Below are 25,392 nucleotides of genomic sequence, written 5' to 3' on the forward strand. Positions count from 1 at the left end.
GCAGCATTCTGGGCCAACATGCCACGCTTAAAAGAATAGCCACGGTCAGAGAGGCTGTATTGTTTATGCACAAATCTCACTGGAAAGTATAGCCCACATTCACATTAGCCTTTTTTCCACACAGAAAAGAGGATTACTTTGCATTGTAAACACAACATGAAACCCCCACCAACAGGATTATTATTTTAGCCTTTTGATATAATGTGTTTGACTCAAATAATTCCTCGTTAATGAAGCTCTTTAAGGTACAGCTGTTTTCAGTTGCAGTGTGGACACATAGCAGCTTTTTTTATCCACATTCATTCAGTTTATTATTAGGCAATCCTTCTTAAATATAAATATTTAGGATAGCCGAACCTATTAATTTTAGCCTCTTAATTACCTAGGCTAACAATAATCATCTGTCAGTTTGTATTTGATAAACAGTACAATACAATAAAACACAATGTGATGCACTTCAAAGCAATGTGATACGATATGAAAATTGCTTTGTTTTTGTTTCAGTTCTTTCCCAGTTGCCTTCACAAAAAATCCACAAATACATTATTGAAGCAGTGTGACACAATGTAAACCATAAAACAAGCTGTAAAACATACTGTATTTACCATTTGCAACACATACAAATATATATGTAAAGATTTTTTTTTAAAAGAAATGCTGCAAAACCCCCATTATGGTACAAAGAGACATCGCACAACTTAATCAGATTTTAGAGACAGTTTAAATTTTAATTGAAGTGAAGACTTTTTATTTTAGTTTAAAATAAAAAAAAAATTAAAAACTTAAAGGACACTTTTTTTGTGATTAGAACATCAAATTCAGAGTTCCAGCCAGCCATGACAAGCAGCCGTGTTGAGTGAGGGTGTAGACAAGATACAGTTGCTAGTTGACATGGTGAAGGAATGTGCTTGGATTACAGTAGATGCCTTTTTGATTTATTGGTTGTAGTTGTGAGCCTTTTATCTTATATCATGCTGCTGAACAGCGATTCATTTTCATTTTATTTCTGTCTGGATTCTAGCCCCCCCACCCATGGAGGCTGAGATCTTATCTTTCATACTTTTGGAAATGAGAAACCTTTACAGGGCCCCCACAGTTCCTTGGGATTCCTCTGGACATTTGCCAGTGACCCAGATGTTCAAAAAGAAACAATAATAATGATTTATAAGTTATGGTGACACACATCCATTGCCATTGAACAATGTAAATTGAACCAGGAATTTGAAAAGTTTCTTTTTTTCCATGCCTATTGCTTTCACTGCTTTAAGTCACACAAAAAAAATATAATGGTTGCAGCAATAAATGGGTATTGGTACAGGAGAAAAACAGGCATTTCTCTGAGCCAGCTAAATGCTAGTGTTGAAAGGACACTAAGCATAGGTTGTCTCTCAGCCACTGTGACAAGCTGTGTGGCTGAGCATTTCACCGTGTTGAGTAAAGGGATGCAGGTAAGGGAGGAGGGGCAAGAAATGAGGAGGCTGAGGTGAATCCAGCCAGCCAAATCTGCCTTCAGCTCTGTGTCAAACCTGCTGGTCAGCTGTGTACACCATCACGTCACCTGAGTGTGTGTGTGTTTGTGTGGTTCTGTAGCCCACAACAGGAGGGAGCACACAGAGTCATCTCCTCTGGTCAATAGAGCCTAATTCGCCACAGGTAGCAGTGAGCCTCAAAGGCGATTTCCCTTCAGCTCAACTGTGCTGAAGCCTTTCATCCACTCCAAGGGGCCTATGTTGATAGTAGCACTTGTGTGTGTGTTGGGGAAGATTGGGGGTTGCTTTCAGTCAGCCCCATTATCCAATGAAGGCAACAGATATGGAAGTGGTGTCACCTGGGGTCTGTCTGCTTCTCCACCAATCCACCAGAAGACAGAAACGCATTGTTGCTGAATTTTGCTGTCATCATCCTCTGTGTGTTCCTCCACCACCTCCCCTTTCTGTTTCACTTGTCCTGCATCTCCCTCTCAATCCTAACCGTCTTTCTTTTTCTGTGGCTGCCTCTCATCTGTGTTTTCACCGCTGCGTGGAAACTACTGAGAGCGACTGTGCTCAACTCAAGCAGTGTAACAGCACCGCTTCACTTTCGCTGCATGCTCTACAGGCAGCCTAATGGAGGAAATCAAAGTACTCAAACACGATTAGGTTCAGTATGCACCTTGCATTCCAGTCAGACCTCCTTTGATTGATGTAGCATATCCTTTTTAAATTCGCCCAACAAATGTCTTTGATGACCAATATGGTCTGTTTAGTAATAGTTGGTGTAGAGTGGATTTGGATCAAAAAGATTTATCAACATTTCATCTATAAAACGCCTTCATATTTGACTTATAAAACATGTAATTACAGAAATACTCACACTCTTTACTCGTAAAACATATCCTCATAGTTTTCCTTTGTGGCTCATGTTAAATGTAAAAAGTGCACTATTTTCTTTTTCCCTGTGACTGAGACATATTGTTTTTGCCCAGGGCATTGCATGAGGTACAGCATACCTACTGTATCAGAGTATGAGTTGTTGGGAGGAATAACTAGAAAATGAATGTTCTGGCACCATGGCTATGTATACAGGGTGGCATTGCTTCATCCATCCATCCATTTTCTTTACCTATTTTTTCCTTTTTGGGTTACGGGGGAGCTGGTGCCAACCTCCAATGGTCATTGTGTGAGAGGCGAGTTATACCCTGGACAGGTCGCAAGTCTATAACACAGAGACGAACAAGAAATAACCATTCATGCTCTCACTCACACTTCAGTGAAAGTTAATTAACCATACCACAAACTACCAAGCAAGAAAGACTACCAGACATAAAGATGTTGCTCTAAATATTGTCGTTTGGTCTAGAATCAGCAACTTCAATAAGCAATAGTCAAATGATATACTTGTTGCAATATATAGAAATATAGTCATTAAAATGTAAACCAAATTACCAAATTAAGGAAAATTACTTATAGGATCAAAGGGATGATCTAAAGGGTGTTCACAATCAAATAGTCAACCTTTTAAATCTTTTTTTAAGCGTTCTGAGAAAATAGTTCCTATATTCCACATCATCCATTAATGAACAGATCAGTGTGAAACTACAAGTCAAACTACTTGTTATGTATAATAACAATGTTGCTATAAAATGTAGAAATACGTCCCAGTGGAAAGTGTGCTCCATAAATCACGGCGGTGATAATGTTTTGTCTGCAGAGTCGTCAGTGCTCCACCAAATCACAATGTCCCTTTACCCCATCTGTCTTCGCAGAACCACCGCTGTCGGAAGCCACCACGTCCACGCAGCCTCAGAGAACTACAACCGTCACTACAACAACCACAGCGCACTGGGGTGCAGCCAATACGACAACCACAACAGTACTTAAAGAGGGCAGCAGGAGAGCGCCCAGGCCGCCTCCTGTAATTCCACAGACAACTTCTCCTCCTCCCCTGGAGTCCTTCCCCTTACCGGAGCGCTTCTGCAAAGCCACTGAGAAAAGAGACATAATGTGGCCTCAGACCCAGAGGGGCCTGCTTGTAGAGCGACCTTGTCCCAAAGGAACACGAGGTAAACATGGCTTTCTCCCACCTCAGGGTTGTGGGCCTGCTGTGTATACCTGAAGCATCTCAAGAGAAAATTCCTGAGTTTGTTAGATCAGGCTGATAGTCTTGCGTGCACGGATATTTTTATTTACAAAGAACACTATTGTCACGAAATAGGTGAAAACACTTTGTAATGGTTTTAGCTGTGTCATTCAGTGTCTAAATTTGATTAGGAAATGTGTAATGGCTGTATTGGAGAGAAGCAGGCTTGCATGTCTCCCCATCAGCTTGCATGAAGATGTGCATTCCTCTTTTGATTGTGTGTGAAATTGTGCTCAGACTTCATCAGACATGGCACTGATTTGGAGAGAGGGGGGAAAAAAAAATATTGCCACTTTGTTGCAAAAGCAGGAACAAGATGCTGCAGATATTTTCAGTAAAACAATCTTACCAAAATAACTAGTGATTGGTGTTTTGAAGTGCACCAAATTCCACAATTTTAGTGTAAATTGTTCACAAAGTTTTCAATAGACAATCAGGATGAAACAGAAAATACCCATCTTGGCTGGTGTTTCTATGTGTTTTTCTTTTGCATTTAAACTATGAACTTGAATGTTTCTGCTGCCTGTATAGCGCCTTCTTTTGATCTGTTTATGTCCTTTGCTGTCCTGTAAATGATTTCACGGGGAAAAAAATGTGATTTGATTTGATTCAACTTGACTGTACTTTTTTTTTCCCTGCCAGGCACAGCTTCTTATTTATGTGTTACTTCCACTGGGGAATGGCACCCAAAGGGGCCTGATCTTAGCAACTGTACCTCCCACTGGGTTAACCAAGTGGCCCAGAAGGTTTGTATGAGCTCTGCCTTACCATTCTCTTCTCCGAGTGGAATTTTCTAGTCAAAAACAAATAAGCAGTAAATGTAATAATGGCATTTTGCCTTTGTAGAGAATTTCCAGTCTGAACTAAATTTATCACTGATGGAAATACAACAACAGATCTGGTCAAATTTAATTTAAAATAGCATTTGTGAACAATAAATGAGAACAAAGTGCAAAATAGATGTGGCTCAAGAAACATATATATGAATAGTGTTAATATAATAATTTATACGTAGCATTGCAAAATGAGTAATTTGCCTAAAATTTGTAAATTATCACACTTTCCTTTCATTTAAAGGCTCTACATAAACATAACATTTATATTTCTTATTTTTACTATTTTCTGTGTATTTATCTTTTCCTGAACACACACTAAACTGTGATTCACTATAATTTCAAAAGGGACATTTTAAGGGCTCAGTCTTGTGTGATTTAATGCCAGAGACAGAGCTGAGAAGATCCCACCAAGTCTGTCGTTATCTATTCTTGTACACATTATTCACCCTCGCCTCCTGCAGATCCGAAGCGGCGAAAACGCAGCTAACTTGGCCAATGAGTTAGCCAAGCACACCAAAGGCCCAATCTTTGCCGGAGACATCACCTCCACAGTGCGCCTGATGGAGCAGTTGGTGGATATCCTTGATGCTCAGCTGCAGGAGCTTAGACCCAGTGAGAAGGATTCTGCGGGACGAAGCTTCAATAAGGTAACCAGAACTACCAGTAAGAAGTGCCAAATGAAGCAAAACTAAATCCATCTTTTCTTCAGTTTTCTTTTGCTCATTTACTCTACAGCCAGAGTGTACATAGCTTTGAAATCTCAGAAACTAATAATACGAGGTAATAACTTTTATTAGATGATACCTTTATTAGATGAGTCAGTGACATTAATCAAGAATATCAAAGTCTTGCCTAAATTTGAAATGAACTGCACAAAAACGCAGTCACTAACTTTACTTAACAAGAACAGAAAAACAATGTTTTAGACTTTTGAGATGCTGCAGATAACTGTGTTTAATGGTAGCATTTGTAGCTTAATGACCACAACATGTTGGTGTTCATCCTCTGAAGTGTCAGGTGGGTGGGGAAAGAAAACATGACATGTAATGAACATTACCCACAGCACCTTTATACATAGATCTCTTCATAAACAGGTCAGTGGCACAAGGCAATGGGGAGTGGTTTCTATGCTCGTTTATTACATAGTTTGTACTCCCATAACTCAGACATACACTTTTTCTACTTTTTTTTTTCTTCCAAAAAAAAAATTCCACCCACATGATCCTGTACAAATTGCCTATATGTGATTTCTATCTGTTTTTCTTCTTTTTTAATAAAAACAAAGCTTCAAAAGCGAGAAAGGACATGCAGGGCATACACAAAGGTACTGAAGCAATGCTTCTGCCCACTCTGCTTGCTGCTGTTCCCTTTGTTCCTACACTGCTGTATGTGCCCCGGCCCAAGTCCAGCAGCATGTACCTTTATGCTCTGTCACATACCCAAGACCCCCCCACCCACCCTTCTCCCTGTGCTTCCTGCTTTTCTGAGTAACTGCTTGACACTCAGCCACAAAGTGCTCTCTGAGACAAAGAGAAGTCATCTCCGTTTCCTGAGGTGGCTTCTTTTCTCTGGATGTGTTTCTGTGTTGCTCTCCTCTCTTTTTGCATTGACAGCTATGATGTGTTTTGTCAATCATTCTGCATTCCCTCTTGTATGTTTATAGTGTGTTTACTCAAAAGTGCACGCCTGGATGCATAAAACCACAATTCAAGCAAACATCCTGTACTTTCATCCCTTTCATTATCCATCTGATGAAGGATTTACAGCTTTGTTTCCTTTTTTGTTGGATTTTCTTTGAGAGCTCAGGAAACATTCACGTTTTGTTGAGATTCATTAAAACTTTTTATATTTTTGAATCAAGAGCCATCACCTGACCTTTCACTGCACTGCATGCATGTTAAAAATTGTGTTTGTTGTTTTAATAGAATACAGGCTTAAGGTTATTTTATAATATGTGAAGGTGTAAATCCATTTTTTTTCCAAATCCATAGCACTGTCTGGTTATTATATTTACTGTGAGTCAAATAGAATAGGTTTTTTTTCTAAAATGTCATCATGGGTTAGGATTTACACATCCAAATATTTTGACCTAAGCATGAGGGACAATACTGTCCTCCACCTGTCTCCAACACCCACCACCCCCATACAAATCTCTCCTTTGGGAGGGCATTAAAATAGATCAAGCTAATTAGCCAACCAAGCGACACACACACTTAAACAAAGCAGTAAAAAAGAAAGAAAAGTAGCATGTACATACACCCCCCTCAGGCATCCTTTTGGTTCATAATGTTACATAAAGTAGATTTACATTCACTATTAAAAGAAGTTGTGACAATGCAGATTACAACATTTATTGGACCAATGATAGCATTAAAGGTTCTGGAACAAGGAATTGTTGAAGCAGTGGTATCTGGCAACCGCCATACTTGACACATCACATTAACTGCCCCACCACCTCCACTCACCCCTTCCTTCAGATGTCACTAGCATTGATTACCTGATTAGATGCATTGATCTGATTATTTCCAGAAGTTACACAAATTCCAATTTATTCTTTGTTTTTTCTGAGCTTCTTGGCACCAAAGAATGAGTCCAGTCAGGATAAGCGTCCGGCAGTCGGTTATATTACTCAGACTTCCTCAATCTTTTTTTAGTTTCTTTTGAAGGGTGACTTAATGACAATCGTTCAGTTGTATACAGAGCTTTGCAATTAGAGAACTTTAATTGAGAACAGCCATTGGTGCTTTCATCTGGACAGCCCTTAATATCCTGTTATCAGACAGGCCTGATAGGCTCAGTACACTGCGACCCAAAGCGTCTGCCTTCATTCAACGTCCTTGAAAAAGAAACTAAATCCCTACCATCAGTGATGCACCAGTACATCTCTCAGTTTGTCATTCATGGTCAACATAGTTTTAAAAATAATCTCTTTTTGTTTCAGGAAATGTCCCTTTTTACCTATTGTTGCCTTGCACACAGTTTAAAAAACTAAATTTGAGTCTTTGTTTGATGTGAATACTCAGAATTCTTCATTCATTCATTTCAATGTCTGCATGTCAGTGTGAGTCTTATGATTGCAAAAAAAATGTATATACATTTTTTTGATGTTCTTATTCATTTTTGTTTGTTTGTTGTTTCCCTGTTTTGCCTGGTTTGATGCAGGCCATTGTGGACACGGTTGACAACCTGCTGCGACCTGAGGCCCTGAAGTCATGGCAGGACATGAACCGTACTGAGCAAACTCACGCAGCCACCATGTTACTGGATACACTGGAGGAAGGAGCCTTTGTCCTTGCTGACAACCTCGTTGAACCTGCCATTGTCAAAGTTCCTGCAGATAATATAAGTAAGTAAAGCAAAGTTTAAGGTGACCAAATGACAAGCATTCATGATCAGTGCAATCTCAGTTAATTTGATTACTCTCATTTCATTGTAAGAGTCAGTCCTAATAGGGGAAAACAATGCTATCTCATAAAAGAAGGACTTTGTTTTCATAATAGCGTTTAAACCCTGGGGGAACAGAAAAAAGGCGCATATTAAGTTCAACGAGTCGCTTACTGACAAAGTGATGAATATAAGACAATTAAATAGACTGGATTCTCTGATTGCGCACACTTACTTTATAAATGTATGCGTCTAGACCTTGTAACTCTATACATTAATGTGAACATTAGCCTGCTGTGGAGTCAGAAAAATTACATTGTTTATCCACAACCTCCTCTTCCTTTTTTTCATTTTCTTCATCTGGTAAACCATCGAGGGAAGGTTTCTTTTCCTTGCAATTGTTTTATTCATATTACCTAGAGTCTTGCTTGGAAAAAACAAAAACAAACAAAAACTCCTTTGTGATGATTGACATTTTTCTTGCACAGCTCACTCTCACCAAGATTTAGTGTTTACATGACATGTTCATGTGTCCTTTGGTCTGCATACTGTAATGGTTTGTGTAGAAATGTCAGGAAGAAAACTGGTATCAGTATACTCTGCTCTGCTGATTTTTTGTTGTTGTTGTCGTTTCTTTCAACATTTTTTTCAATTTAGGTCAAAGAGTCACTAATGGCTATTTTTATATATTTTTGCCTCTCTTTGTTCCACAGTCCTGGATGTGTATGTGCTCGGCACCGATGGCCAAGTCCAGGACTTCAAATTTCCACAATACAGCAAGAGTGGAATCTCAATTCAGCTGTCAGCCAACACAGTTAAACTAAACAGTCGAAATGGTATGTCTGAAGAAAAGAATACTGAGTTTAGTAACTCAGAGAGAAAACAGCGATTATTAATTTCTAATTTAGGCTAAATTCTACCTCCTAGCTTGACCTCTACCCTCTGTCCCTACACATATTCTTACACCTATCTATTGGCTTTTAATTCAAAATTGCAAAGAGTAGCAGTTAAAATATTCCACTGCAACACTGTACAGCACTCCAAGAAGGTGATACATCAGTCAATTATTTTAACATACTTGCAACATCAATCTGCCCTTATGTGTTTGTATTTATTTATACACAACTAGTTGTTGAGCTTGCAACAAGCTTTACCTACAGTGCAAATATAACCATATGGTTTTTATGCTTTTTAGGGAAAAATCTCAGTGATGCCAAATGTATTGTAATACATCGGCATACCCCGAAATATCCATTGAACCGTTTGCTGACAAAATAAATCTGAAATATGACATTACTTTAACAAATTGGAGGTGTGTTAAGGATATTTGATAATGATGCTGAATACACATTTTACTAGACACTGCAGTTCTTGTCGTGATGGTAAAATATTGTTAAAGAAAAAAATTCTCTTTTCACTATGTTTGTTAATGATAATTAACAGTAATATCAAATGCAAAACATCAGAATGCATGAAATGAACATTGTAAGAGGTTTTGTTCTGGTAAAAATAATGTAATATAGAAAATACTTACAGAAAGATATACCTCATTGCCTTCGCTTTACATTTTACATCCTTTGCCCCATCATGAATGTGCAAAATGTTGAGAAAGAGCTAAATAAAAAATAAAAAAAGGGAAAGGGTTAAATGCGATTTGGCCTTAATGTGCTGCAAATCATGTTTTCCTTAAAAAGTTGAGGAAACTGTGTAGATGGAACAAAATTGCCCTCTATTTTTTATTTATTTTTACCTTTATTTTATCTTTTAACTGGTTAGATTTTTAAATTCAGTTACTCAAATTTACTGGAGCATTTACCTTTTTTTCTCTGATTAAGTTGTTTTTCTGTATATTTTGTTACCATTTCATTTATATATGTGTAAAAATTTTAAAGTTTTTTTTATTATTTTTTCCTGATATCCTCTTTTATTCCTCAGGAATTGCCAAGCTAGTTTTTGTGCTGTACAAAAACCTGAGCCAGTTCCTCGGCACAGAGAACGCCACCATCAAGATGGCCAACGAGGCTTATGGTCGCAACGTGTCAGTGGCCGTCAATTCTGACATCATCGCTGCCTCACTTAACAAGGAGTCCAGCCGTGTATTCATTAATGACCCAGTGATTTTCACCCTGCAGCACACTGATGTAAGTCTCCCTGCAGAAATGAATGAAGAGGTCATTTATTAAAAAAAAAAAAGCACAAGGAGAGAACAGCCAGAGTAGACAGAGATCTGCTATTTGAATTGTAAATGTCTCACTAGGTCAGTCGGCAGTTTATTTAAGCCATTGAACATCAAATTAAAGGAGTCTTTAGAACCTAAGTGAATTCTTAATGAAAACTAATTCTTTAATCAACATTGGGATATAAATGATACCCATTTTCTTTTATAGAGGGGGAAATTAACTCCTAGATTAGCCCTACAATCTAGGATGAAATTACTGGAGCACCAATTATCTTTTGTCTTTTAAAGTTGTCACTAGAGTTCCCAGAGGGCCATGCGTGACTCCATTCTTTATCAGAGAAACTGTGCAATTCTAAAGACACGCCGTCAAACAATTATGCTTCTCTGTTATTAAGGCCTCATATACTCAACCATGCTTCGGTAGATTTTGCAGGCACGTGCCAAATGAGATACAACATATGAATTGCTTCATAAGAGCTGTGAAGGGAAAAATCCTCATCCATATCAGTGCTGAAAAATACTTTGTATGAGTAGGGGGTAAATGGCCTCTGTGTTCTACATGTGCTTCAATTTTGGGAAGTCAATTATTTGGACACTTAACCATATCTCTTGTTATCTGCAGATGGAGCACTACTTTAACTCCAATTGCTCCTTCTGGAATTACTCTGAGAGGAGTATGATGGGCTACTGGTCCACCCAGGGCTGCAAACTCCTGGACTCCAATAAAACCCACACTACCTGTTCATGCAGCCATCTTACCAATTTTGCCATCCTCATGGCACACCAAGAAATCTCAGTATGTCACGTTTATTTATTTATTCAGTTTTAATACTTTTTGTTAATACTTGTTGTTTAATACTTGATTTAGATATGTTTAGATATAGATACTTGTAAGTTAGCATGATGAGATAATCAAGGTGATGCTCAGACTATAGACTAGACGTCAACTAATGGACTGGTTGGCCAATTTTGTCAAAGTTTTAATTAATCAACATTGTCAAAGCAGTGCTGTTACTCTTGACATTACACTCTTAGCAAATGTGCTTTTGTGATGAGAATGCATTTCATAACAAAGTTGTTTTTATGTGGTTTCTGAGAGTCAATATCAACAAACAGAAAAAAAAAACATCCTTCGTAACAAATTTGGGAAAGTTCTTAAAATGTTCTCAGCTCCACAGTATTCCTACGATTAAAGATTTTACACACTACTGTAAGCATTTGCAAATAATTTAGATGACATTTTTTTCTTTATTTTTTTTTTCTATAGCAGATTATCAAGTGCCTGAATAAGAAGCTGTTATATTTATGTACCAAAAACAAACCTGCAAATAAAATTTGTTTGTATTAACAACAATCAGCCCTAATTTCTAAAAATCTGAAAGTTGGCCGTTAAGAAAAAAAAAACAAAAAAAACTTATCAATCTACTTTTACTGCAGACTCATTTAAATTGTGGCAAAATAAATAAATGAGTAGGACGAAAAGTAAAAATTTTGCTTTTGTTTTTGCAATATTTACCTAAAAAGTCTCAAAGATAAAATGAAAATGAAACAGACATTTTGTGCTTGGAAAATATTGCTCACTCAGTCATGTTATTGTTACTAATTTGGAAGTTAGTTTTGTACACATAATTCTAATTTTAAGTGGTTTTATTTATTGATGAATAGGGTCAGTTAAAGACATTTAAAACTAGTGTTTTTTTACTGTTTGTTTGTTTTTTTTTTTTTTTTTGTTTAGTGTGTCTAGTAATCCACATCAGTTAAATCCAGTTTCAATGTTTCCATTTTTCTGCACAGTGCTGGAAGAAAACAAAGATCTGAGTTTCTGTCTCCTAATCAACAGACTTTGGCACTGGCTAATTACTTTTGTTTGTNTTTTTTTTTTTTTTTTTTTTTTTTTGTGTCTAGTGATTAAAATTTGTTATATCCAGTTTCAATATTTCCATTTTTCTGCACAGTGCTGGAAGAAAACAAAGATCTGAGTTTCTGTCTCCTAATCAACAGACTTTGGCACTGGCTAATTACTTTTGTTTGTTTCGTATTTTAGGGCAACATTAGAAATCCCCACGAGCTGCTTCTCACTGTCATCACTCGGGTCGGCATCGTGGTCTCCCTCGTCTGCCTCACCATTTGCATCTTCACCTTCTGCTTCTTCCGGGGCCTGCAGAGCGATCGCAACACCATCCACAAGAACCTGTGCATCAACCTCTTCATTGCAGAACTAATATTCCTAATTGGTATTGAAATGACAGAACCCAGGGTAAGTTGGGTTGATCATGTGTTTTATTTTCTTTCACTTATCTTCTTTCATTCCTCAGGACAAAAGGCTCTTTAAGACTGATGGGACTTAAAACGTGATGCGTTTCTAAGCTTTTCTACTTGTCCCTGACTTGACATTAGTTAGAAACATTATTACAGATTACTAAGGAGACATGTCTTACATTTGACAGGTCTTTTTAACATTTTTCACTTACAGCCAGTGTGCTTGCCATGGCTAAGCCTGCATACATACCAGTTTTTAACATTTCTATCTACATTTTCCCTTCAGTTCTCTTCAATTACAGAAACATTTTCTGCATGCAGTGGGGAATCAGAGCTTTTAGTGTTGAGGTGTATGTTGAAATCTAGTAACTCTATCCTCACAATATGCATGACATTTTAATTTCTGCTGTGCTGATGGAAAAGTAAGGCTGTGCATGTGGTGAATGAATATTCATTATTTTTTTTCATCAGTTTCACTGATATACATTTTGCTGAGTGAGAGAAGCAGAAACGGTAAATGTCATCTTTTCTGTGGGTGTTAATAAAATATATGGGTATTTGATGTACTGCTCTGAATAAAGAAACTACAATAGAGCTACAGCTTGACATGTTATTCTTCAAGTTAATCTAATAAAAACTTGCCATTTCATGAAAACTCTGGCTCTATTGTTTGTTCTTGACTTTGTATTCTTTGACTAAATCAGTAAATATTCCTTCTCAGATCGGCTGCGCCATCATCGCAGGAATCCTCCACTTCTTCTTCCTGGCTTCCTTCTCCTGGATGTGCCTTGAGGGAGTCCAGCTGTACCTTATGCTCGTGGAGGTCTTTGAGAGTGAATATTCACGGAAAAAGTACTATTATGTGTCTGGGTATCTCTTCCCTGCCATCGTGGTTGGCGTCTCTGCAGCTATCGACTACGGTAGCTACGGGACCAAGAAAGCGTAAGTGCAGCTGTCTGAACACATTCTTGTAGACGCAGAACAGACATGCTGGATACTCCACTATGCGAGCCTACCTGCTGTGTTTGTGTGTGGCGGATTTTGAAAAGAAATCAACTCATCATCTCTGCCAGCACCTTATGTGCATCCCTGGAGACTACACCAAAACATTCAGTTTTTTTTTTTTTTCTCTTTCTTTTTCTTTTTCAGGGATGGGCAGCTGTTCAATTTTTCATGTCATTTGAAAGTGGCTGACAGACCCAACACTGTGGTTTCACCAGAGGGTGCAGCTACATTAATGCTTGTCTGTTCAAAGACCCTCCTGTGACCTCTTGTTTGTAAATGCTCTCTTAAAGAGAAGAGTACCACACAGACGAAGCCGTTTACATAGATTAATGGTCATATTATAGCCGTGACTGTTACGAGGGAGGTCTTGGGGTCTTTTTTCCCCCCCCCGGTACAAATGTAATGATCAAAATTTAAAAAATAAAAAAATAAATAATAATCTATAGGTAGACGTAAAAACAAAGCCACACATTAAACATCAGCAGCTGAATGATTTTTTTTTTTTTCTTGTTTGCTTTCTCTTTGTATTGCTCTTAAAGGTGATGAAATTGTTGTAAGCATGTGCTCGCTAAAGCTAAAACCTTTTTTTTTTTTAATCATAGGTGCTGGTTAAGTGTGGACAATCATTTCATATGGAGTTTTATAGGACCTGTCACCTTTATCATCATGGTAAGCTGTTTTATTTTGCTTTAAATACTGAGGCTGTCAGAGTGTGGAAGGGACTGAGAACGTGAGATGAAAGAGATGCAGGAGCAAGATAAATAGGTGAAATGGTTAAACGGAGAGAAAAAGTCAGCAGGATTTTTTTTTTTTTTTTCACCTTGTCTCCTCAGCGATGACAGGTTAATTCTGCTCCAAAGACAGATTTCAGAGGCATCCAACAAATCTTTGTGCCTCTCACTGCCTTGACAAGAATCAGGACTTGATGGTGTACTTTAACCTCACATTTGTACAAATATTATGAAGTGATATTACCTAATAGCTTTCAATTTATACTCTTTGTGATACAGAAGAAAATATGTATTAAACATTGGCCTAATGTGAGAGTTTGCAGCAAAAATGTCAATTTCTGAGTTTATTCCTCATTTTATTCTCCTACTTCCATACATGTTTGTCTGCTTTCAATAAATAGCAGATGGCAGTGTCAGGGAGAAAAAAAAGCAAAGGCACCTCTCTGTTTGGTCAAGGACCATCAAGGGTGAAGGACATATAGCATTTCCTATTGACATATGTCCCATAAAAGGCATGCAATTATTTACTGGTCATGACATTATTATCTCCCGCTCCATCAGAGAGGCTCAGAAGAATGAGACCTCAGGGAGTCTGACTTCTCTGCACAAGTAAAAAAGGAAATAGCATCTGCTATCCCTCACATATGTACTCGCAGCCTTCCACACTAAGCGTTGCTTTGCCCTTGTGCAAACTAAGGGATGAGAAATTTCTGCAAACTTGTTTCGTTTTCATGCAGGGAGGTTGAGGGGGGGTATTTTTTCAGCGCCGACTTTATATTATACAGCTTAATGGTTGGTACAGTATCTACAGACGCAGTGACCTCTGTAGAACATCAAGCTGACACTGAAAATATACAAGAGAGAAGGGGGCAGCTGTGTCAAATTCCAGGGAGCGTCTGCACACCATTGGTCGACTGCTTGGAGCTTTTAAAGCAAAGCTACAGAACAGCTCTTTGTGTGTTGTGGCAGAATAAATAAAAGACGAATCTACTAACTGGACTGCATTTCACAGTTTCCTCAAAGAGAAACATTGCTTCTCGATGTTGCATTTAAAGATGGATGAGGAGGTATACAGAGGACCTGAGGAAGGTCTGCTCCAGACTGAAATGCTTTTGAGTAGATGCCGAAATGCCTCTTTCTTGTTTTCATTTATTTTCTTCTCCCTCTCTGCACCCGCTTTGAACGTGTGAGCTTATAATTGAAGAAAAGCTAACATTGTATTAAAGCAAACACACAATTCTTCCTGCCTCAGCAAATGCTCTGTCAGCCACCCAGGAATATGTTTCCTCTTCCCCCCAAATTGGGCTCTCATTGTTTTCCAATCGACTGTTGCTCTCATAATAATTTGCATGAAAAATATGTCTGCAGTGGAAATGATGATCAGGATCCCAGAGGTGATGACCGGAGAGATAAAATCATGACCCTGTGAGGAGCTAATGTATTGCTGCAAAGCTAATCTGTGACAGGAATGAGGTTTTGTTGCACTGGTTTGGGCTTACTGTGCTGCTCTCCTGGTTCCATGCAACAATTGTCTCCAAAAGGACAAAGCACTGTGGAAAGAGCCATCTCAGGGGAGCATGCAGAAGCAAGGTTTGTCTACATCATCCATGACCCTGGTTTCTCTACAAATTGGCTGTGTCCTTGTCAATGGCAAAGGGGTACAGAAGAAGCATATAAGCAAGAGAAAAGAGGAAAACAGTCCAGCTGGCACCATGCTAGTGTAAAGTAATACTGATTTTAACCTGAAGTTGTCATGTTTTTTTCTCATCCTGTTTAAATGGGTCTGAAGAACTGACTCAAAACAAGAGCAGGGAGCGGGCATTTAGATCTGTGTTCTTAAGCAGAGGTCGCCTGTCTCTGGGCTCAGGAGGTATTAGCTCCATGAAAGGAGAACACGGAAGTAATGAGTGGTGGTGGGGAGCCATTAGCATGCTTGAGATAGCTTCAACGCGAAGCCCTTTGGATCATGACACGTCGTGAACAGTTCTTGTCATCCGGACAGCTCCATCTGCACCTTTAATATTTTATCCACTGCAGTTCATTTGGAGTTCAGGGTGTACACACATAGTCCACTTCAGAAAAAAAGCTCTCTCCTCAGTCCCAGTGAGGCAAGGTTGCTTCTGCATGGCTTGCAGTGATGATTCAGAAAGAGAGTGAAGGATAGAAGCAAGGCAGCTCCGCTCCAGCAAGAGAGATCCCCCCGGGAAGGGCTGCGAAAGCATGTCGGTGGGGGTGGGAACATGTGCCATGCTGCTGGCTTACTTTAAAGTACTGTGTCCCTCTCCTCTGTCTCATTGGATCCATGTCACCACTCCATGTGTGAAAGGTTTTTTTTTTTTTCTCCAAAAGTCGTCCCCCACCTGTTCCTCCCCACCCCCACTGTCTTACTCATGCAGACGGCTGGCAGAAGTAACGGCTAGTGGCTGCGAAACAAAACAGTTTCAGCGTTTTTTTATGATAAAGTCAGTTTTTGATTCCCTACATTTTTTTTCCCTTTTTTCTTTCCTGCCATCCCTTTCTTCTAAAGCCTGGTTTATTGTGTGCGGCTTCATGAGTTGATTGCATGTGGAGGGGGTGATGTATTGATCACAGGCAGTCTTTTGATAGCAGTGTGCACCAGAACACTCAGAAATTTCTGTTCAAGAGTGAACGACTGTGGTCTGAGTCCAGCTCACAAGGGTCCCTCCATTTTTCATCTCCATTTTTTCTTTCTGGCATTCTAAAAATAACACCAAAAATGCACCATTTGTGAGGCTAAAAGGTTTTGTCATTGTAAACGTATTTATTTGAGGGTTTTCTTTCCTGTTTAATTACTGTATCTGTTTAAATCTTCGTCACGCCTTCAAATTTCTCCTCCACGGACATTTCTTGACATTATTTATACATGGCAGGCTTGCAGAACAAAAACAGCTTGGTACATCTGCTGTGAGTGCTTGTACATGCTGTGTTGAGGACCAGTTTGCTCCAGAATAAATGTGTTTGAAGTAAATTATTTGGAGGAGCCCCTTGCTGGACAATCTATCCTTTGTGTCTCTAAATCACACTATTGATTTTTAAGGTACCAAATAAATGTGCTCAGAAAGAAACACAGCTCATAGTATCCTTGTCTCAACCTGATATGTGCCACCTTCTCCCTTCAGATTTAATACGTAAAAAAAAAGAAGAAAAAACGAACACGCTCCCTCTCCTTTGCTTTCTTACTTTCTTTTTTCCATCCTTTTTATCTGGACACACAAGAGAATTGAAGAAAATATACCACGTTCCCTCAAGCCTTTTGTTGCTGGTTATACCTCATAATATTTCACTACGTGCATAAAATGATATGCAGTTGTTTTGTACAACAATAGGCTCTCTTATTTCTCCTGCTACTTTTCATTCCCTTCTGACATTACCAGACTGCTGCTGCGTGGCTGTTTCTATTTTCTTTTTTTTTTTTTCACATTGATGGATTTTAATGCATTTTCATGCTCCTATTGATATAGAATGACACTAAATTTGGCGCCAGTCGGCCAGTCTGAGACTAGCCGGAGTGATAGATGTTCATTGGATCAGTCTGAGGACATGCACAGAGTTGAAGGCTCTCTCCTTTAATACTCGTCGACAAATTAACAGTTTCTTTTGTCTTTGCTATGTCTTGAGCCATTTATCTTTCTGAATTAACACTGCCATTACTTTGTTTTGACAGCTCAATCTCATCTTCCTGGTGATCACAATGTACAAAATGGTGAAGCACTCCACCACCCTGAAACCAGACTCTAGCCGACTGGAGAATATAAAGTAAGTGAAGCATCACATTCTGAACCCAACATTTTCTTTTTTATGGGCAATGTGGGCCATTTTGCCACTTCTGTGGGGGTGTGTGGGGGTGTTATAAAGTTCTCCACGCTTGTGGTTTTGGTTTTAGTACCCCCCCCTCCCTTATATTTTCCTAGCCTTCACTCATGTAAAAATACATTCAAGACCATATTTAAACTATTTGCTGCCAAATATTTGAAAATATTGCAAAAAGAAAAGACATTTAAAAAAGGTCATTTCAGCTAAGATGAAACACAAATTTTTAGTTCTGGCAGGGTTTTATTGTTGGTAACGTCTGCACATACTTTGTGAGCAGCTTTTTTTGTGCTGCGTTGTTTTGCTCCAAACCACTAACCACAGAATTGCATTGACATGACACACATCACTCTGAAGGCAGCAGCTTAACTACGGTGCTGTTAGCTCTTGGTTGGGTGGGGTGCAGTGGGAAAACTACTTTGCGTGTTTGCCACTGGAACATGCCAGACCTTTCATTTTTTTTTCACCCCAACATTTTGCTCTGGGAGGAAAAAGCAATTTTTCTCCTTTCTTCTCACCTATGTCAATATAACACTATTTAATAACATTTGCTGCAGGACTCTTTTTTATTTGGAGTTAAAGGGTCTTGTTGGTTGCTGTAGAAATGCCAGTTTACATGATCATGTTATTACAGTAAGTGTTCCAGCTGCAACCACTCTGTAGGAGAGCTGCTGTTACTATTTATAGTCGGTGTTTTTTTTATCTTTTCTAAATTTGAGCAACATTGCAACACTGTGGTAAAGCCACAATCAGGGAAAACAGTCATAAAGGGCTTATTTAGACATCTTGGTTTGTTTGTGATTGGCTATTTCCTTATCAAGTAAACCACAACAAACCACATTTTTTGAACTCTGTGGCTTTTTAGATTGGTGTTAATTTTCTTATTGAATGTTAAAATTGTTTCATTTAGGCTTGTTTATTCTGACAGAATACACTGTGTGCTAATAGCTGTTCCCCTGTGGTCATTTTCTTTGTGTTCTTTGTGCACTCAGAGTCAGTTTAGCACACTGACTGTTGCATGTTGCATGTGAATGCAAAGTTAACGCACACCCTCTGCGTTTCTTTCCCCCTCTCATCCTCTTCCTCTCCCTCTTTGTTCTGCGCTCCCACACCAGTAATTATCGCGTTTGTGATGGCTACTATAATACAGATTTGCCAGGGTAAGCTTTCATCATTCACCTCAAATAATTTTACCCCACATGACAGCCTCCACCCATTCAAATTCAACTACAAGACAATGTTCTGAGCAATAGCTTCACTTTAAATGGAATTTAATCATCCAACAGCAAAACATACAAATCTTGGTTCTTGTTAGACCCTAATTTCCCTTGGATCAAAGTTGAAAATATTACACTCAAGTGCCAACTAACCCGCACCGTTCTGTGCTGTGATCTAATTGTGTTTCTCTCTTCCTGCTATCATGCTCCCTAGCTATGAAGATAATAAACACTTTATCAAGTAAGAACATGTTGCCCAGAAGTCTCCTTTTCAGCTTATTCTCGTCACTCTCCCTGATTCATTCCTTTTCCTTTTCCAAACTGCAGCTTTAAAGCTTCCCATTGTCTATCATTGTCATCAGTCATTTTCGCCATTTTCATCAGTCCAGTCCGGTCTTATGGTTGTTGTCGTGTGTTTGTTTGAGCATTGAACTGTGACAACTGTTGTCTGATGGCTTCACTGGACCTTTACACAGAGTGATCCCCCCACCCCACACCCTTGAAGTCTTTCCACATCTTTCTTGCACCCCAGTTCTGCACACACACATACACACTAGATAAATATTTGGTGAATCTTAATATTCAGTGCTTTTTTAAAAGTTATCTTTAAACATGCTCCGCTTTCTGAATTTGCCGCTCAGTATGTTGTGACACATGAAAAAGTTATTTGCAGAAAAGCAGATCAAGGTTTTGCTTCCTTCATGTCTTTCTGAAGGCAGGAACAGCTTTTAGGGTTTGAACTGAAAGTGTGGAAGGAGGGGTAGGGATAGAGTTGTTGAAGCTTATTCAGGCTGCATATGTTCTTTTTATTTTTCTCGTGTTTTTCTTGTCTGATGGTTTATAATTTGTCATAACAATTTAAGATTTTTACAATTAGTAATATAAAAAGTCTAAATATCCCTGTTATGACTTTATCAATGGCATCTCTCAAGTTAAACTTGTCATTTTCTTGTGTTTGCTTTTCTGTTCTTGTTTGTTAGGTCTTGGGTCATGGGAGCTTTTGCCCTGCTGTGCCTGCTGGGCCTCACATGGTCATTCGGTCTCTTTTTCATCAGTGAGGCCTCAATTGTAATGGCGTACCTGTTCACAATATTCAACACCTTCCAAGGAATGTTTATCTTCATTTTTCACTGCCTTCTCCAGAAAAAAGTAAGTTTTTTTTTCTCATCTGACTTGCTAAAACTTTGAGATTTGTCCTTCAAGGTGAAAAGTATGCAGGTTTTTAGCTTTCCTCCATCGTGAGCTTTGCCTCGCGTTAATATAAAGACCAAAGATTGCTTGTTTTTATATCTTGGTTAAGTCATATTTAAAGCAAACAGTCTGTGTCAACACTTGCTGTTTACTCGAGCAGGTCCGCAAAGAGTACAGCAAGTGCTTCCGCCACACGTACTGCTGCAGAGGCCTGCCGACTGAGAACTCGCATGGCTCCACAAAGACTTCGACCACACGAACCAGTGCACGCTACTCTTCTGGTACACAGGTAGAGCAGGAATTTTACAGACTCAAGCAGCACCGCATCTAAAGGAAGAGACAATGTTTCCTGCACTCATCACGCACCTCATTTAGAAACACTTAAATTTAAACATTTGCTTAGGAAAGTGTTCTGATTTGTTTGAATTTTCCATATTTTGTTACAGAATCATGTGAAAAGATTAACTGTATTCATCTACTTTTCACTTATGTACAAACAATGCTCTGCAAAGACAAAGCAAAATAAATATTTTGATATTATATATAGGATTGTTTTATTAATTTACAAAAAGTACAAAGATAATAAAATGTATCTAATGAAATGTATTTAATCGTTTTCTAATGACACTAGGCTTTGATGCATTTTGCTTTTATCAGGGGTTTTTGAGTTGCATATACATCTTTATCTAACTGCAGTAGTGCCTAATGGAACATAATTGCATGCTTTTTTTTAATTTGCACAGTTGATTGTCAGAAAACCAGGCAGTGAAGTCTAGAAAATTGTCCAAAAACACTTGGAAAAAGCCTGTATCTAGGTAATAATCTGGGATGGGACATAATGAATTTAAAGTGGCAAAAATCGCACCAGCTTCCATCATTCTTAAAAAACAAAACAACCCCGCCAAAAAAAAAAAAACAAGATCAGACAGATATTCTGAGTTGGATAAATGTTCCTGTTGGCCAAATCTAAGACAAAAGGTCTTAATTAGACAGGTAAGCACTGAGCCAATGGTCATGACAAATGAGATCCAGAGTTTCATCCTGGAGATTGGTGAGTCTCACAGAGGGACAAGCATTAGTGCAGCTTTCCCAACAATCAGGCCTTTATGGTCGAGTGGCCACACAGAAGCCATTACTCACGAAAAGATGCCCTGCTGGTATTTTCCTAAAAGGCACTTGAACAACTCTCAGACCATACGAAGCAAATTTTAATGGTGTGATGAAAAAAAAAAAGGTTGAGCTATCTGGATGCAAATCCCAGGGGTGTGTGAGTCAAGTTAGCATCACCTCATTAACGGAGCAAACAAACATGGTGATGGCAGCATCATTCTGTGGGTATGCTTTGCTGTAACAGGAGGTAAAGACTAATTGGCACAAATGAGAAACATGGGTAGAAAAGTCCTGAGTAAAATTATTTTTCTAGAAGTTTCAGAATCTATTAGCAGGGAGGTTTAGGTTTTAAACCTAACTATCTGAAGCAAACTACAAAGAAAAAGTTGTGTTGCTACAGAAAAAAAAAAAAAAAAAAAAAAAATCAGAAAGACTTTTGAGGGACAAAATCTAGTTTATGGATCTGAACCTAGTGTGTTTTGTTGCTTTCCTTCATTATGGTTTAACCACTCTGCTTAGAAGAATCAAAGAACTGGTTTAGGAAAAATGTTCCAAGCCTGTACTGCAGGATGATTTCCAAAAAGAATGAAAGTTTTCAATTGTTGCCAAAAGGATGTTCTACCCAAACACTAAATGAAGGTTTTTCATCCCTGCTTATGTTTTGTCTTTGTGGATAGTAATGAGCTGAATCCATGTAAAGAGTCTGAAACCTAAAATGTCTAAAACTTGAAAAAGTAAAAAAAAAAAGTTTCTAACTGTGCTGCAGTTTCATCATGAACCTATGAGTAATATGCAAAGAAAGCACATTCGGCATGTAGGCTTCAGAGGTACATCAAGACACACCAGCATTATTCTCCATTTCACAATCAGCATCTGTTTTGCTGCATGAGAACCTTTCCTCTCTTATGGCTCCTTTAGCACTTTATTTCTCCCTCTCTCACACTAACATGTGCATGTGAAATAGTATTGCACTCTTTAAAAAACATTACAGGTACATTTTACTGCAAGAAATGTACATTTTTGTGTTATCCCTTTCCTTTAAAAGGCTAATCACCATTAGTACACAATACCCTCAAATAGATAGAGCTTGTAGAAAAAACAATGCTGTCACTTTTTAACCTCCAGTCTTTGCCAAAGAAGGGATAATTATGACAGCTGTTCTAAAAACAATTTTGAAAAAGATATATAAAAAATAATCAGGACTGCCTCCCCTTCACTGTATATTTGACAGCAGATGAAGAGCAATATAGTTTTCAGTGTGAACATAAAAATATTGTGATGAAAGTTGATCTGAAAGGTGAGCCGGTCTGTTTAAAGTCCTAACGACTGTCCCTTGTTGACCTAACAGAGTCGTATCAGGAGAATGTGGAATGACACCGTAAGAAAGCAATCCGAGTCCTCCTTTATCTCAGGTGACATCAACAGCACCTCCACCCTTAACCAAGGTCAGTTCACACCTCAACTCCTTCCACACCTATACACAAATTTCATCATCCAGCTAAAATGATCACCTTTATATTCCAGTGATCTCACCAAGTTACAGGGTAGCTGTAGTAAATGCCTTTGGTTTGAAGAGTCATAGCAATGTGGTTAGTAAGAAGGGACATGGGAAGAATTAGGCCTTCAGTCTCCTTATTCTGCCAGCTAAAGATTACAGAAATCCGTCTTCAAATACTGTGTTGTCATTCTGGTCTCTAACGCCAGACTCAGATTGGGACTAGGGTTTTTTTTCTTTAAGTGCCGGCTGTCGAAGTCCAAGCTCAGGGAAAACAGACAAAACTAAAGTGAAAGAAAATAAAAAAAAGTTTTATTTTCAGAAATTTCTAACATGGTGCAAAGGGCCATCTGTTGCCTGTGTGACCTCTGTTACTTTGTAGGTGGACTTATGGTGGAAGGAGCAAAACAAAAAAAAAGTCATTTATTATTTAGCTTGAGCACAAATATGATGATGAGAAGATGATGTTCAACTCACGCTGACCCGGAGCGCTTAGTGTGATGTTAGGCTCTTTGCTGTCTCTGAAATGGTTTTCCAAGCATGCGAGGGAAAAGAGGGTTTACACCATGAAAGCTTAACTTCCCCTCCTCTGACTTCTGTCACTGCTGCCTTTTGCCTTCTTTTTCCTTTTTGATGTCACGTCCCAAAAGACAAAACATTGTGTCAAGCATTTTCAGCCACATTTTGACTTGGTGCTACATCGGGAACAATACAGATGTAGGGTCCCCCCACCCCACTGTGATACCATTTCCTGGAGATGTTAATGCAAAGGTTGGATATTGATCACTCCGGGGCGTAGTAGTTACCCTGGAGAGTTAGTGCACTGAAGGAGGGCTTTATCTCCTAGAAGCACTTCCATGTCATTAAAAAACATCCCTAGAGACATCTCAACATGACAGATGGCATTTAACACAGGTGATAAATGGCAGTGAAAATACCTCAGATCCCTCAAACTCACTGTGAGCTTGAGAGAAAAATGAGGTAGATTAGGCTTGGGAAGATGATGGTTAAATTTTAGCCTTAATTGAAATTTGTTTTATATGAAAATTTTGAATAATTTTACTGTCTGTCATACAAGAAAAATTGAACTCAGGGTTGACCAATAAAAGGCTTTTTAATGACCAACGCTGAGTTTTACATATCAGGACAGGCGGTGGCTGAAATATAAAACCTAGTTTTGTTGTAGTTTCTTTATTGGCCTATATAAAACACTTTGTTATCCATAAACATAACAGTCTGCTGGATTTTAAAAAATTAAATTTAGTCTGTGCTTGCCTGTTATTTGATTCAATATGCTCAGGTTTGGTTGATGTCAGTTATTTAAAAGAAATGTATAAATCAGCCTAATAAATTGGCTAACTGAACCGTCAGTCTACCTCTAATTTGAACCTACTTGAAATAGTAAAACCTTTGCATAATTACAGGAATTCAGGGTGTTACTTTTGAAAAATGGTAACTGAACGAGCGTTAAGAAACACACTGAAGACAGAATGTAATAATGAGCACTGTTGGTTTAAAATGAGTTGCTAAATGTGTAAATGGGTTATGAAACACTCGCAGCACATAACAAATGAGAAAGTGAGCCAACAGCTGCAGTCGGCCAGCTGAATAAAAAAAAAAAAATGCAGAAATATATGTTTTTTGTTTGTGTTCTTTAAAATCTTTATTTTCTGTTATACTTTTTTTTCAGAGGACAAACTTTTAGCATTTTCTTCATTTATTTTCTTGATAAAACTTTCAGTCAACTGTCAGACTTATCTGCACCTCCTCTGTCTTGCCACTCCAGGAATGACTGGGAATTATCTACTAACAAATCCTCTTCTGCGACCACAAGGCACTAACAACCCCTATAACACCTTACTGGCTGAGACAGTTGTGTGTAACACCCCCACAGCTCCAGTGTTTAACTCACCAGGTGTGCTTATTTAATTCTTTCACCTGCATTCTGCCATTTCTTCCCTCTCTTTTCCCATCTCTGCTTCTCTCCTCCTGGTCCCTTCAGCCAAGTGTACAGGAGGCCAAATGAAAAGCAGGATGCTCTGCAGTATCACTTTTCCATCTTAAATCACTGTCTCCCACTGGCTTGTATGCACATAATGTGTGTTTGAGTGTAAAAAAACAAACATTTTGTCATGTAGGACAGAGATTTTTGCGGCCCGCCTCTATCCAGTCTCTGTGTGCTCGTATTTCTTTTAACGGGACATAATGATTAAGATGGGAAAGAGATACTACACGCTTTGTCTTGAGATGAAGTAAACAGTGGTCGATCTGAAGCTGTAGAATAAACTGCATCACCATTAAAATTTATTTGCCAAGGAATTCCTCTTTTTGAAATTTAAATAGGAGTTTTTTCTTAAAAACCTGTCAGCTGTCAAGTCTTATATTACAATAAATTGTCTAAACAAATCGAAAATTTGGTAGCTGATTATACCAGTGCACACTTTAAAAAATAAATAAATCAGTTATTCAGTTTCAAATGAATTTTTAGCATTATTTAACGCTTATAAATGTGATGTATTGTTTGTCGTTTGCTGTT

The 25,392-nt window shown here is 38.5% G+C and overlaps 1 protein-coding gene across 42 annotated transcripts in view; it reads left to right on the forward strand.

Moving 5' to 3' along the window:
- The window catches only part of adgrl2a (adhesion G protein-coupled receptor L2a), a 96,641-nt gene that overhangs the window by 66,680 nt on the left and 4,569 nt on the right, over window positions 1-25,392 (forward strand). For 11 of the 42 annotated variants that reach the window (XM_017413413.2, XM_017413416.2, XM_017413421.2 and 8 more), the window contains 18 exons: window positions 3,245-3,541; window positions 4,261-4,364; window positions 4,916-5,101; window positions 5,740-5,778; window positions 7,617-7,800; window positions 8,552-8,674; window positions 9,774-9,979; window positions 10,640-10,813; window positions 12,062-12,274; window positions 12,998-13,218; window positions 13,884-13,950; window positions 17,698-17,789; window positions 18,959-19,003; window positions 19,275-19,301; window positions 20,041-20,209; window positions 20,412-20,540; window positions 22,710-22,806; window positions 24,643-24,771. In XM_017413413.2, coding sequence (XP_017268902.1) covers window positions 3,245-3,541; window positions 4,261-4,364; window positions 4,916-5,101; window positions 5,740-5,778; window positions 7,617-7,800; window positions 8,552-8,674; window positions 9,774-9,979; window positions 10,640-10,813; window positions 12,062-12,274; window positions 12,998-13,218; window positions 13,884-13,950; window positions 17,698-17,789; window positions 18,959-19,003; window positions 19,275-19,301; window positions 20,041-20,209; window positions 20,412-20,540; window positions 22,710-22,806; window positions 24,643-24,771 — 2,502 coding nt within the window. The remainder of the gene's footprint in view (window positions 1-3,244; window positions 3,542-4,260; window positions 4,365-4,915; window positions 5,102-5,739; window positions 5,779-7,616; window positions 7,801-8,551; window positions 8,675-9,773; window positions 9,980-10,639; window positions 10,814-12,061; window positions 12,275-12,997; window positions 13,219-13,883; window positions 13,951-17,697; window positions 17,790-18,958; window positions 19,004-19,274; window positions 19,302-20,040; window positions 20,210-20,411; window positions 20,541-22,709; window positions 22,807-24,642; window positions 24,772-25,392) is intronic. The other 31 variants (XM_017413425.2, XM_037974165.1, XM_037974179.1 and 28 more) reach the window with 8 other exon arrangements.

The sequence above is a fragment of the Kryptolebias marmoratus genome, linkage group LG24 (genome assembly GCF_001649575.2).
Source record: "Kryptolebias marmoratus isolate JLee-2015 linkage group LG24, ASM164957v2, whole genome shotgun sequence".
NCBI classification, from domain to species: domain Eukaryota; kingdom Metazoa; phylum Chordata; class Actinopteri; order Cyprinodontiformes; family Rivulidae; genus Kryptolebias; species Kryptolebias marmoratus.